The sequence below is a fragment of the Labeo rohita genome, chromosome 2, assembly GCF_022985175.1.
Source record: "Labeo rohita strain BAU-BD-2019 chromosome 2, IGBB_LRoh.1.0, whole genome shotgun sequence".
Lineage (NCBI taxonomy): Eukaryota > Metazoa > Chordata > Actinopteri > Cypriniformes > Cyprinidae > Labeo > Labeo rohita.
Window position 1 is genome coordinate 18,319,819 of NC_066870.1, and position 14,597 is coordinate 18,334,415.

At 35.8% G+C, this 14,597-nt stretch overlaps 1 protein-coding gene across 2 annotated transcripts; it reads left to right on the forward strand.

The window, feature by feature from the left end:
* Nucleotides 1-1,472: 1,472 nt before the first annotated feature.
* On the forward strand, nucleotides 1,473-12,569 carry hectd3 (HECT domain containing 3). Of its 2 annotated transcripts, none has more exons than XM_051094314.1 (21): nucleotides 1,473-2,101; nucleotides 2,352-2,512; nucleotides 4,664-4,756; nucleotides 5,099-5,234; nucleotides 5,338-5,456; nucleotides 5,672-5,785; nucleotides 6,069-6,151; nucleotides 6,253-6,418; nucleotides 7,421-7,502; nucleotides 8,540-8,722; nucleotides 9,145-9,197; nucleotides 9,332-9,396; nucleotides 9,485-9,588; nucleotides 10,001-10,114; nucleotides 10,199-10,288; nucleotides 11,149-11,355; nucleotides 11,445-11,574; nucleotides 11,838-11,912; nucleotides 12,014-12,095; nucleotides 12,179-12,250; nucleotides 12,345-12,569. In XM_051094314.1, exons 1-21 carry the CDS (start codon nucleotides 1,754-1,756, stop codon nucleotides 12,427-12,429), a joined length of 2,562 nt encoding a protein of 853 aa, XP_050950271.1. In that variant the 5' UTR covers nucleotides 1,473-1,753; the 3' UTR covers nucleotides 12,430-12,569. The 2 variants fall into 2 exon arrangements, with proteins under 2 accessions (XP_050950271.1, XP_050950262.1); XM_051094305.1 differs by having other exon boundaries at nucleotides 1,474-2,101; nucleotides 5,335-5,456.
* Nucleotides 12,570-14,597: the final 2,028 nt, after the last annotated feature.

Here is a 14,597-nt window from a genome sequence, read left to right on the forward strand (position 1 = left end):
ATACATATATATATATATACATATATATATATACACACACACACACACACACACACACACACACACATATATATATATATATATATATATATATATATATGAAGAGTTCAGATGCAAAACCAGCCAAAAAAGCCATCTCGGTCAAAAATGAGATAATGATACTGAGTGAATGCTCTTGACACATATTAAACATCCATCAAATACTTTTTCTTCAAACTCGCTAAAATAGCAGCCTCAGCCCAATCAGAAGTACCAGTACTTACACAGAAACCTATACATCTGAGCCTGATAAAAATGCATTTTTTAAAGAAAGACGTCAGATGGATTTAGCTGGTTTTGCATCTGAAATCTTCATATATATATATATATATAGATAGATAGATAGATAGATAGATAGATCTTATTTTTTATTTTTTAAACGTCTTGCTTTAACCTTGCTTTTTTTAGAGGGCTTGAAAAATCTGATGCCCAATCAAATATATATATATATATATATAATTTTTTTTAAATTATTTTAATAATTAAAGAGGTAGGTAAAAATTCTGTAAAAAGTAGGATTTTTGAAAAGAACTTTCATGACGTAAAATAAGAAAACTATTAAAATACCAAATACTAAGAAATACACCACCAGTCAAAAGTTTTTGAACAGTCAGATTTTTAATGTTTTTAAAGAAGTCTCTTCTGCTCACCAAGTCTGCGTTTATTTGATCCAGCAAAAACAGTAAAGGTTAGAAATATTTTTACTATTTAAAATAACAGTTTTCTATTTGAATATATTTTAAAATGTAATTTATTTCTGTTATTTCAAAGCTGAATTTTTAGCATGATTACTCCAGTCACATGATCTTTCACAAATCATAGTGATATTTGTGGAAAACAATATTCTTATTTACTGCTCCAAAACATGTATTTATTATTATTATTATTATTATTATTAATGTTAAAAACATTAGTATAATTTTTCAGTTTTTTTTTTTTTGATGAATTTAAAGTTAAGAAGAACAGCATTTATCTGAAATAGAAATCTTTTGTAACATTATAAATGTCGTTATGATCACATTTAAACAATTTTTACAAACAATGTTTACTGAACAGCAAATCGGCATATTAGAATGATTTCTGAAGGATCTTGTGACACTGAAGACTGAAGTAATGATGCTGAAAATTCAGGAATAAATTACATTTTAAAATATATTCAAATAGAAAACAGTTATTTTTCATAGTAAAAATAATTCACTGTTTTAGCTGTGTTTTGGATCAAATAAATGCAGGCTTGGTGAGCAGAAGAGAATTATTTAAAAAAGACATTAAACATCTGGTAGTGTATGTATATTAGTGTAGATTACGGGAATAATTAAAATAGAAATAAATATATTTCAAAATTTTCAGTTTTATACAATTTGAACAGTTTTATTCATTCTAGTGTAACAGGCAGTGTATCCAGTAGGGGGAATGAGTAAACACACATGGGCGGATCGATCGCCCTTTAGACCGGTGGAGACACATAGCTGTCTTGACAGATGCCAGTATCCACGAGACAGTTCTGGCGGGAGTAACAATGCTCAGCTGTATCTAGACTTTTGTCGTACGGCTCGTTTATTCAATCGGATCTCAGTAAAAGCGAACAAACCGGGAATTAAAGGGAAAGCATATGTGAGTGTAATGCTCGCTGACGGCCGAATCGCTCAGTGTTGGTGTTGTTGACACATCCTCAGCTAGCTCTCCGGCTAGCGCGTTCAAACTTGAGGAGGAGATGTCTCCGGACGACAACCCTCACACCCTCCTGGGAAGGATACGGTTTTTAAACAAGTGCATTGAGTGTTTCCGAAAAAGCGAAACTCTGCCGGAGTCCCTGTGTTACGTGCCGAAAGAGATTTGCTACAAAATCTGTAAGGATTCGTCGTCGGGCTCCGCTTCCGCGTCCTCTTCAACAGCTGGCAACTCAGGTGGCAAGAGTTTGGTGTCGGTGTGGGAAAGCCCACATCAGGCTCCACAGAAGAAATCATGCAAGTGTAACATCGAGCCTAAAAAAGGGACATGTATACGGACAACAGGGGAAGAGTACTGCAACAGCCATGGCCTGTGGGTCAAAATAAACAAGGTATGCGCTATTTGTATGACATGTTGTCGATAACTGCTGTCGGAAGCTGTTTTGATTGATCTGCTGTATCATTATTGCTATCAGTATGTGGACTTCCTGGTCCGTGACGTCACGGCATGTTGGTGTGTCTGTGTAACTCTCAGAATTTTCCACTCTTCCCAACAATGGGCCATTCAAATGTGAGTCAGCCTGTTTTGCCTGTCGCTGTGATTTTTTTTTTTTTTTTTTTTTACCTCTCTGTCCATCACAGGAGCAGCTGGAGGAGTATCGTGCTGGCCTGGACATAGAGGAGGGCTGGATCCTGGTGTGTAAACACACGGAAGGTGGAGACAGACTTGTGCCGGTGGAATCTCCGGACACTATTAGCCGCCAACAGCAGCTGTTTGGATATGACCACAAGCCTTGTAGCAGGTTTGTGTCACTGTTGGCCACCATTCTCTAATTCACTGATGCATTATGTACTTTCGTTAATTCACTGAATCGTAAAATTCTGAGCAAAATGTTCAAACATCTGTGGTGAGTATTTTTTTTTTAAAGAAATTAAAGGGATAGTTCACCCAAAAATCACAATTCTGTCATTAATTATTCTCCCACAAGTCGTTCCAAACCCGTAAGACCTTTGTTCATCTTCGGAACACAAATTAAAATATTTTTGAAATCCGAGAGCTTTCTGGCTCTGCATAAACTGACACGTTCAAGGCCCAGTAAGGTAGTAAGGACATAGTTAAAATAGTCCATGTGACATCAGTGGTTCAGCCGTAATAATATGAAGCTTTGAGAATACTTTTTGTGCACAAAGAAAACAAAAATAACAGCTGTATTTAACAATTTCTTCTCTTCCAAATCAGTCTTCGCTGCACGTTTACAAGAGTACCACAGTGCGTTCATCAAAAATATCTTAAGTTGCTTTCTGAAGATGAACGAAGGTCTTAAGGGTTTGGAACAACATGAGGAAGAGTAATAATTTTAATTTTTTTAATTTAAATATTTTAAATACACTTTAATGCTTTTATTCAGCACAGTCAGTGGCAATAAAGACGTTTCAGTTGATGTCTGTTTCAAATAAATGTTCTTTTTTTGAACTTTCATTCATAGAAGAATTGTTATAAAGGATTATGGTTTCCACAAATATAGTAAACCATTTTCAGTATTGATAATAATACAAAACGTGTCTTGAGCACCAAATTTGAATATTCAAATGATTTCTGAAGGATCATGTGACACTGAAGACTGGAGTAATGGCTGCTGAAAATTCAGCTTTGCCAACCCAAGAATAAATTAAAATATATTAATATAACATAAAATATCTTAAAATAGATGACAGCAATTTTTAGTTGTAATAATGTTTTACTCAATTTATGACTGATTGATTAAAGGAGTAGTTCACTTCTAGAACAAAAATTGACATAATGTACTCACCCCGTTGTCATCCAAGATGTTCATGCCTTTCTTTCTTCAGTTGTAAAGAAATTATGTCTTTTCGAGGAAAACATTTCAGGAATTATCTTTATATAGTGGACTTCAATGGTGCCCATGAGTTTGAACTTTCCAAAATGCAGTTTAAATGTAGCTTCAAAGGGCTCTATCTAGAAATAAGGGTAATATCTAGCAAAACAATTGGTTATTTTCTAAAAAAAAATAAAAATTTATATAATTTTTAACTTCAAATGCTTGTCTTGTCTAGCTCTGCCATGCACATGTGTAGTCTGTGTAATCCGGGTCAAGACAGGGTATGTCGGAAAACTCCCATCTCATTTTCTCCTCCTACTTCGCTGTTTTACCTTCTTTGCATGTTTACTTTGTAAAGACTGGGTCGGTACTTCTGCAGCCATGTAGGACGATTTTAAAGATGGAGAAGAAAATGAGATGGGAGTTTTCCGACATACCCTGTCTTGACCCGGATTACACGGACTACACATGTGTATGGCAGAGCTAGACAAGACAAGCATTTGAAGTTAAAAATTATATAAATTTTATTTTATTTTTTTAGAAAATAACCGATCATTTTGCTAGATATTGCCCTTATTTCTCGGCTAAAGCCCGTTGAAGCTGCATTTAAACTGCATTTTGGATGTTCAAACTTGCGGGCACCATTTAAGTCCACTATATGGAGATAATTCTTGAAATGTTTTCCTCAAAAAACATTATTTCTTTGCGACTGAAGAAAGAAAGACATGAACATCTTGGATGACAACAGGGTGAGTACATTATCTGTAAATTTTTGTTCTGGAAGTGAACTACTCCTTTAGTGCAGCCATAGTGAGCATAAAAGACTTGTTTTTAAATAAAATAAAATATATCCTACAGACCACAGATCTTTAAACAGTAGTACTATTTTTATAGCAGAAAATAGTTTCATGGTCTTAAGGCAACACCTCAATTATTTAAAAAATAAACTGCCATTAAATTTTAACTAGGCAGTCTGACATTCAACTTAGTACTTCAATTCACAGTCTGTATGAAACATGTATATTAAGATGTTAAAATGTTTATTGTAAATAACTGCATTCTGACAATTTAGTAAATGTGAAGTACCAATATTTTTCCTGAATTGTTTTGTAGGTGGGAGCAGGTGGTGGATGTGGAAAACTCCTTACACATGGGTGCCAAACCCAAAGTGGCAGAGCCAGACGAGACCGCTGTTCTCAAGCTGAGGTGAGTGGATGATGTGACACACAAATTTAAAAGAAAAAAAAATGTTTGCACCACATGACTTGTATTTTGGTCTAATTAATACATTGTCATATTAATAAACAGTGAAGCGGTTTTGTCAAAATATTTTGTTTCTGAGAAATAAGATTATTCCAGACTGAAAGTTTTATTCTTTTATGAGGTGTATTTTTTCATTATGATATCAGAAAATGTAAAACATGCTTATCATAGCAGAGGTGTATCCAACTCATTGCATTCACAGTATGAATTGCATTTTTTTAAACAAATTAATAGATCTGTTTTTGACCCAGATATGCCTAATCCTGCCTAAACTCTGTCATCCAGGTGTGTGCCTCCTACATGGACATTTGAATGCGATGAGGACCTTGTACACTATTTTTATGACCACATTGGGAAGGAAGATGAAAACCTTGGCAGTGTGAAGCAGTGTGTGACTAGCATTGATGTGTCTTCTAGTTCAGTATGTGAAGGCTTAGTATTATTCTAAGTTATATTGAAGAGCAGAGAGCTGTGAACATATCAGGTGTTGTAGACTAGTAAGTGAGTATTTCTGTTTAAAGGAGGACCCCAGTGGTGGCGCAAGCTGCTTGACAGATGGAGACACGGAGACATACTGGGAAAGTGATGGCATGCAAGGACAGCACTGGATCCGGCTGCACATGAAGCGAGGCACTGTGGTCAAGTAAGGACAACTGATCTGCTAGTCACCTTTTGGACTGACTGTCTAAACTGTCTTTTTGCAAGTGAAATCAGATCTGGTCAGTCAAACTGAGACACGTTCCAAAAAATCTGAATTTTGTTGGAATTCAAACCATATGATCTGTCTTTTGCTCATTAGACTACAGAAAACTAAACAGATTGAAAAAGCTGATCATAAACATTTTTCTTTTCCTTTAGCAAACTGATATTAACAGTGGACTCAACAGATGATAACTACATGCCCAAAAGAGTGACTGTATATGGTGGAGAGGGAGACAATCTTAAGAAATACAGTGATGTAACAATAGATGAGTAAGTCATTTTTATTATTTAAAACCTAACAAATGTTGCCTTTTTTGGTGCAACATTTTGTTCTGAAATGTTTTGCTTCTAAAATAAATGTCATTTTGATATTTTGTTATCTAATGTAATAACATTCATGCATTTTTAAGTGTGATTTAAAAGTCCAATTACCTTTTGGGACCAATTACACTTTTACATGTATAAGCTGTAGTAGAAGAGCAATTTTCAAGTCATAAATATGTAAAGATTATATAAGATTCTGAATATTGCAACACTGTTATATTTGTCACAGCAACTTAATTGGAGAGGTTTGTGTTCTGGAGGACATGACGTCACATTTGCCTGTCATAGAGATCAGGATTGAGGAATGCAGAGGTAAGTTTCAGCACGCGCTGTCAGCTGGAAGAGAAAGCCACACTCGTGACCTGTCGTTTTGATTTCTAATATTAATTTTCTGTAATTATATTTTGCGGTAGATGAGGGTATCGATGTACGGATCAGGGGTCTAAAGATCAAATCGTCCTGTGAGCGTGACTTGGGCCTGAATGCAGACGTGTTCCAGTCCCCCAATCTAGTGCGCTACCCGAGGTTGGAGGGCACGCCCCCTGATGTCCTCTATCGCCGTGCACTGGTCATTCAGAGGTAAAACCCAGGAATTTATGACTTAAAGGAGAAGTCCAATTCCAAAACAAAGATTCACATAAAATGTACTCACCCCCTTGTCATCCAAGATGTTCATGTCTTTCTTTCTTCAGTCGTAATGAAATTGTGTTTTTTGAGGAAAACATTTCTGCGTTTTTCTCCATATAATGGACTGATATGGTGCCCCCATTTTGAACTTCTAACATGCAGTTTAAATGTGGCTTCAAACGATCCCAAATGCGGTTGTAAACTCTCCCAGCCGAGGTAGAAGGGACTTATGTAGCGAAATGATCGGTTATTTTCATTTAAAAAAATTACAGTTTAAATACTTTTTAATCTCAAACGCTCGTCTTGCCTTTCTCTCCCTGAACTCTGTGTATTCTGACTCAAGACGGTTAGGGTTTGTCGAAAAACTCCAATCGTATTTTCTCCCTCAACTTCAAAAATCATTTCAACATCATCCTCGCTGCAGAAGTATCGACCCACTTTTTGCAAAGTGAACGTGCAAAGAAGATCAAACACCCTTAACAAAAAAGGTAAAAAAGCAATATAGGACGATTTTAAAGTTGAGGGAGAACATGAGATGGCAGGGAGGGAGGGAGAACAGTCCAGGCAGAGTAAGACAAGATGAGCGTTTGACATTAAAAAATATATAAATTGTATTATTTTTATTAAAATATCTGATCGTTGCGCTAGACAAGACCCTTCTTTCTCTGCTGGGATCATTTACAACCGCATTTGGGATCGTTTGAAGCCGCATTTAAACTGCATTTTGGAAGTTCAGAATCAGGGCACCATATCAGTCCATTATATGGAGAAAAATGCTGAAATGTGTTCATCAAAAAAAATAATTTCTTTACGACTGAAGAAAGAAAGCCATGAACATCTTTGATGACAAGTACATTATATGTGAATCTTTGTTTTGGAAGTGGACTTCTCCTTTAATAAGGCCTATATATGAGCTTTTGGCAACTCCTCAGTGTTGTTTTTTTGTGTCTGTAGGTTCATCACACTTCTGGACAGTCTGTTGCCTCATATGGTGCCTGCATGGGATTACAGCCTTGGAACATTCAACCAGATCAAAGTTAGTACTCTTGTCCAGGACAAATTTGTCTTGTACCATTCTCTACACCCTCAGTGAATAGTTTGTGTATATGTGTGAATGTGGGCCTCCATCTTTTACATCAGTTACTTTAGTTATAATTAAAGGTGAAATGTGTACTACTACTTCCCTTGTCTGTCATTGGCCAGACCAACAGCTTACATGTATATTATGTTAAATGTATAATTAAAATGTATAATTAAAATAAATCTTAAATGTATAATTAAAATATTAAATATGTAATATTTATATGTTAAAGGATTAACTTCCAGAATAAAAATTACCTGATAATATACTCACCTCCATGTCATCTATGATGTTCATGTCTTTGTTTCTTCAGTCAAAAAGAAATTAAGGTTTTTAAGGAAAACATACCAGGATTTTTCTCCATATAGTGGACTTCAATGGGGATCAGCAGATTGAAGGTCCAAATTGCAGTTTCAGTGCAGCTTCAAAGGGCTCTACACGATCCCAAACAAGCAATAAGTGTCTTATCTAGCAAAACGAACGCTCATGTTCTAAAAAGAAAAACAAACAAAAAATATGTATGTACTTTTTTTTTAACCACAAATGCTCGTCTTGCACTAGTTCTGTTAAGCATGTCTACGATTTAATGCATTATGTTGGAAAGGTCACGTGCAGTTAGTTCTTTGTTTATTTTGGTTCAAAAAGGTAAGGTAGGGTTTTTTTTCGTTTGCACATTTGCTTTGTCAACACTGGGTTGGTACAGCCATTCTTTTGGCTGGGATCGTGTAGAGGCCTTTGAAGCTGCATTGAAACTGCACTTTAGACCTTCAACCTGTTGGCACCCATTGAAGTCCACTATATGGAGAAAAAAACTGAAATGTTTTCCTAAAAAACCTTACTTTCTTTTCGACTGAAGACAGAAAGACATAAACATCTTGGATGACGTGCAGTGTTTTTAACACATCTTGGATGTGCAGTGTTTAACAATTACTTATAATAGTTTGCTAAATATTTCAGGAATTTATGTACCAAAATCTGTGCTGCCCTTTTAGAGCATAAAGCAGTTCCTGCTGTTGTCCAAGCGACGCTCTGCCCTCATCACCCAGTGCCTGAAGGACTCTGAGACCAGTAAGCCTAACTTCATGCCCCGCCTTTACATCAACCGTCGCCTTGCCATGGAGCACCGTGACAATCCCACTTTGGATCCCACGTGTAAAAATGCCGTCTTCACTCAGGTAGTCCACAAAACAACAATAATATGTTTACAAAAAACGTTTGTTTTTGTTCTGTGTTTGCAGAAAACAAACTGCCGTTCAAAAGTTGGTGTCACATAACATTATTTTAAAGAAATGAAAGCTGCATTGTTCAATAAGAACACAAAATTGACAGTAAAGACATTTAAAATATTACAATATATGTTAAAGGATCATGTGACACTTGACTAGAGTAATGGCTGCTGAAAATTCAGATTTATCATCACAGGAATAAATTCCATTTTAAAATATACTCAGTAAGATCATTTATTTTGAATATTTCACAATATTACTGTTTTTACTGTTTTTTTAACATAAATACAGCCTTTTTTTTAATCAAACCACAAACATCTGAATGGTGATGTCCTGTGAATACTCCTTTTTTTTTTTTTTTCTTTATGCAGGTGTATGAAGGTCTGAAGCCGTCTGACAAGTTTGAAAAGACTCTGGACTACAGGTCGTTTATTTATTTATTTTTTTGTAATTCCAGAAGTTGTTTTATTGTACTTACTGTTTTTAAATAGTCAAAAAGCTCCATAACATACTAGTTATGATTTATTGTACACACAAATATTTTTCTCTTTCCTACAGGTGGCCAGCACGATATGACCAATGGTGGGAGTGTAAATTCATTGCAGAAGGCATCATCGATCAAGGTCATAAGAGATAAGCTTCCTCACACCCACAACAATTCTCACGTCTGCAGTAAACACAGTATCCTCACTTGAGATTTCTGTTTTGTAGGTGGTGGATTTCGAGACAGCCTGGCAGACATGTCTGAAGAGCTTTGCCCCAGCTCATCAGAGTGCCCCATGCCACTTCCATTCTTTACACGAACTTCTAACCAGGTAACAGCTAACTTGACAAATGCAGTGTTGTTTTCTTTCTGTCCACCTTATTCTTCAACCCGGATGTAAACCTATGGGCAAGACTTCAGGTTCATTAGCCGCTATAGGGAAATAACGAGAAGAATAACAACGTGCAGTAAACGGTAAAACTGTTTGTACTGCAAACCAGAGTGTTTATAATTAAGATAATACATTAAAATAATAATGGTAAGACGTACCAATTTTTAATAGCAACCAGCAAAATGAACTGTTTTGTACAGCTAAAATAGCTGGACGTGGATGAGACCAGAAGCCAGGCCCATAAAATTTGCAAATGGCAGTGCCCGCTCATATGCAAAAAATAAGGTGCATAGTCCATTACATTGGAGTTATTAACTTATCGTTATATAATGATTATCTGTTTTTGGATCAGGGGGCTGGAGAGGCCAGAGACTTCTATGTGCCAAATCCTTCTTGCCGAGAATTCCACAAGTTTGAATGGATCGGGCAACTAATGGGCGCAGCTCTTCGTGGAAAAGACTTTCTGGTCAGTGCTGGTCTTGTTGTGCTGGACCTTAGTGTTAAATTAACATTCTGTTGATAATGAGATTTCATCAAATTTATTCTTTAGGTTCTGGCTTTGCCAGGGCTGGTGTGGAAGCAGCTGATTGGAGAAACAGTCAGCTGGACTAAAGACTTTCCTGCAGTAGATTCAGTGCTGGTAAGAAGCCCAAATATCTCTCTCTCAGTCCTATCTTTGTATCATGGTGCTCACTACTCCTCATTTGATTTGATAGAGCCTGGTTTTTCCCTAGGTTTTTTCCTTCATTTCTGTCACCCAATAGTTTGGTTTTTTTTGCTACTGTCTTCTTTGGCTTGCTTAGTTGGGTTTTAAAAGACAATTATTACACAGTGTTATTATTAGTTTGACTGCTCTGACACTACAAGATGAGAACAAAACTTGAACTAAATTGAGCTGAATTATTTAGCTGTTTGATAGCTGAATTTAAATCATTTGTATTGAATAAAGTGCTATATAAATAAAGATGACTTGTTTTAAAGTGATAGTTCACCCCAAATGAAAATTCTGTCATTAATTACCCTCATGTCGTTCCAGACCTCCGTTCATCTTCAGAACACAAATTAAGATATTTATGATGCGAGAGCATCAAATCCGAGAGCTTTCTGAGCCCTGCACTACCACGTTCAAGGCTCCAGAAGAGAAGAAACTGTTGAAAAAAGTCATTATTTTTGTTTTCTGTGTGCACAAAAAGTATTCTCATAGCTTCATAACATTACAATTGAACCACTGATGTCACATGGACTATTTTAACAGTGTCCTTACTACTTTTCTGGGCCTTGAATGTGTCAGTTGTGTTGCTGTCTCTGCAATGTCAGAAAGTTCTCGGATTTCATCAAAAATATCTTTGAGTTTTTTTGAGTTCTGAAGGTGAATTATTCTGTCTTATGGGTTTGGTGCAACATGAGGATGAGTAACCTATGACAGAATTTTCATTTTTGGGTGAACTAACCCTTTAACCAACATGTAATCAGTGGAACTGATGAAACATAATTCCTTAGGTGAAGTTGTTGGAAGCGATGGAGCATATGGACAAGGAGACGTTTGATTTTAAGTTCGGCCAGGAGCTTGTGTACACCACACCCCTGAGCGACGGGCGGCTGGTGGAGCTGATTCCAGGAGGCAGTGGAGTGGTCGTCCGATATGAAGACCGCATGGAGTTCATACGCCTGGTACAGAAATCAAGACTAGAAGAGAGCAGAGAACAGGTAATGCCACATTACAAAGTATATTGAGACTAAGCATCTACTTTTTTCGATCAGTCCGTAAAGTTTTGTGCTGCGTTTCTGCACCACAGATTGCTGCCATGCAGGCAGGACTGGTGAAAGTGGTGCCGCAAGCTGTGCTTGATCTCCTGACATGGCAGGAAGTGGAGAAGAAAGTGTGCGGAGACCCAGAGATCACAGTGGAGGCCCTTAAACGCCTCAGTGAGTCATACAGCAGCTGACATGGGCATTAAATAATTGATATTCTCTTCCTCAGCATGAATTCTTGAAGGCACTGAACCGAATAGTGGATGAAACTGAAAATATTATAGCTCTGTACGGCAGTCACTCTCAACTTGCTTTACTTTCGCTCCCGAATTTAAATTGGATTTCAAGTGGCACATTATCAAAATAGTTTGTTTTGCTAGAATTCTATGTCAGTGTTTGCTAATGTAATGCATACTAATATATTTTCTTTCTATTAGCACGCTATGAAGACTTGGAACAAACAGATGTTAGAGTGCAGTACTTATGGGAAGCCCTGATGAACTTCACCAATGGTTAGTAAGGATCCTTGAGCTACATGAAACAACTGTTCCTATTCGTTTGCTAAAGGAACTACTTAATTTTCACTGTGATTTATTTACACTTTTTTTATCAGAGGATCGAAGTAGGTTTTTGAGGTTTGTGACTGGCAGAAGTCGTCTTCCTGCTCCAATTTACATCTTCCCAGACAAACAAGGGTGAGTTATGGAGAAAATAACACAGATCATGTGCGTTTCGGTTTTGGTCTAAATAAACGTTAAACAAATGCATTTTTGTCTAGATCTGAAACCACAGATGCACTTCCTCAATCTTCCACATGTTCCAGCACCCTTTATCTACCCAAATACCCAAGGTCTGTTGTAATATTTATGTGATCAGTTAGATTTTTCTCAACCATAATTGTCACCCTTTTTGACTGCATTGTAATGTTGTGTTTAATTTTGCAGTGCTAAAGTTTGTGAAGAAAAGCTTCGCTATGCTGCATACAACTGTGTGGCCATCGATACAGACATGAGCCCTTGGGAGGAGTGACCTGATCTTGCCATGTTTACAAATTCTACACACCAGGATTTTGGCATAAATGTACTGTAGCCTTCAGCACCGTGCACATGACCATGCCTACACTATTGCCAATTACATCTGTACAGTATAAATAAATGTTATAAACAATACCTGGTTTGCAATTCTTTCAAGCTTATGAATCAATATCTAAGACCACTCAGGAAAATTTCTATTTAGAATGTTTATTTTCTAATGTTATGCAAATTTTAATTAGAATTTTAGAAATATGTTATGTCCCCCTTTTGCTGTACTGACAGCAGCACTCAAGCTACATGAACTTCATAATCCAACAATTGATCCAAAAAGCATCTTGTGCTTCAATTCAGAAGTCAGTCAGAACATCTGACATCCAGTGTTTAAAGTTACAGCCATTTTTTTTTTTGTGGAGGTAAATGTTGTTTCTTCTAGGTTAGATGCCGATTAACTGGCACGCTGTCATGTAGGTTTCTTTTCTAAAAAAAAAAAAGAACCTGGGCTTTTTTTAAGCAATAACAAAGATGACCTTCTGGTTACGAACTTCTGGTAAAATGTATATACACAAACCATACATATTTAAGTGTTAAGCCTAGGTTTTGTGCAATAAAATATTTTACCATAATTGGAGAATATGATTTGCAAGAAAGGCCCTGACCCTTTTCTTGGACCTAATCCTGCTGTTGGGAATGATACATTCTTGATAGCTAGTTCTTTGTACAAATTGTTCGTTAAAAAAAAATAATTAGCTATTAATATATGGTGACCAGATGCCCCTGTTATTGGTTTCAAGGTAGTCACATACTAACTATACATGTTAAAAGAAGTAATACTGTTTGTGTGCACTTTATAACAAGGAATGATATGGTTGCGGGATCATTTGTACACAGTATTAAACTTTTCTAAAACTTCCGCCGTCACAGCTCCGATATTTATAATAATATTGTTAAAATGAGCCTAAAATGCAAAATAATTAGCCTGATTAGGGATAGTAAAGATCCATTTCTAAAAGCATAAACATAAAATAACTTGAAAAAAAATAAAAGTTGTAACTACTTTATACTCACAGTTTGTGAAAATGTTAAAAACAGTCAGAAAACGTTACAACGTATATTTGTGAAACACAAAACCATCCATTCCCGCTGATCTATGGTTTGATAGGACAATATTTGGCTGAGATAAAGCTATTTGAAAATCTGGAATCTGAGGCCCTGGTGAAAAAACCAGCATATGCTGGTAGGTATGTTTTGATGCTGGTTTAAGCTGGTCCTTTGCTGGTTTTTGCTGGTCATGTTGGTGGTCAAGGACCAGCATAAACCAGCATCAAAACATACCTACCAGCATATGCTGGTTTTTTCACCAGGGGGGTGCATAGAAAAAACAACATATTGTGAAAGTCGCCTTTAAAGTTGTCCAAATTAAGTTATTAGCAATAAAATATCTTCAAGGAACATTATCTTTAATATCATATCTTTAATATCCTAATGATTTTTGGCATATAAGGAAAATAGATCTTTTTCCTTTTTTTTTTTTTCTTTTTTTTTTTTTGTCTATTACAGATATAACGTTTCCTGTGCGACAGTTTTTGTGGTCCAGGGTCACATTTGTTAAATGTAGTTTTATTTCTCATGTTTTTATATCAATTGTTTTTTTTGTTGTTGTTGTTGTTGTTTGTTTGTTTTTTTTTAAGTCATAATTTCGTTATAATTCTATTTTTATCTGTACTATTTACAGTACTTGCTATTTACTTTTTATAGTGTGGTTTGTGGTGAATTGTAGTACTATTAATAAACTAGTGTAAGTTGAAACCATAACAATTAAAAAAACAAAAACATACACAAATATATTGTCGTTATTTTTATTTTTCATTTTTTTTTGTAGATAATCACAAGTGGGATTTTAATGATATTTTGACCGCTGAACTAGGAAATGTCCCTGGTTTTCCATTTCAGAAATCTGGTCAACTTATATCAATTTAGCACATGCTTTTATGCGATGTACACACTTAGTACTGCACTATAAATTAGCGGCAAATTAGTGACTTAAATTATTAAAGTATGGTTTTTAAAGAAAGTATTATGTTCAAAGTATGGTTACATAAATGTTTTTTATTTATTTATTTATTTATTTTTTTAATGGATACACAATATTTAATTATAAACGCT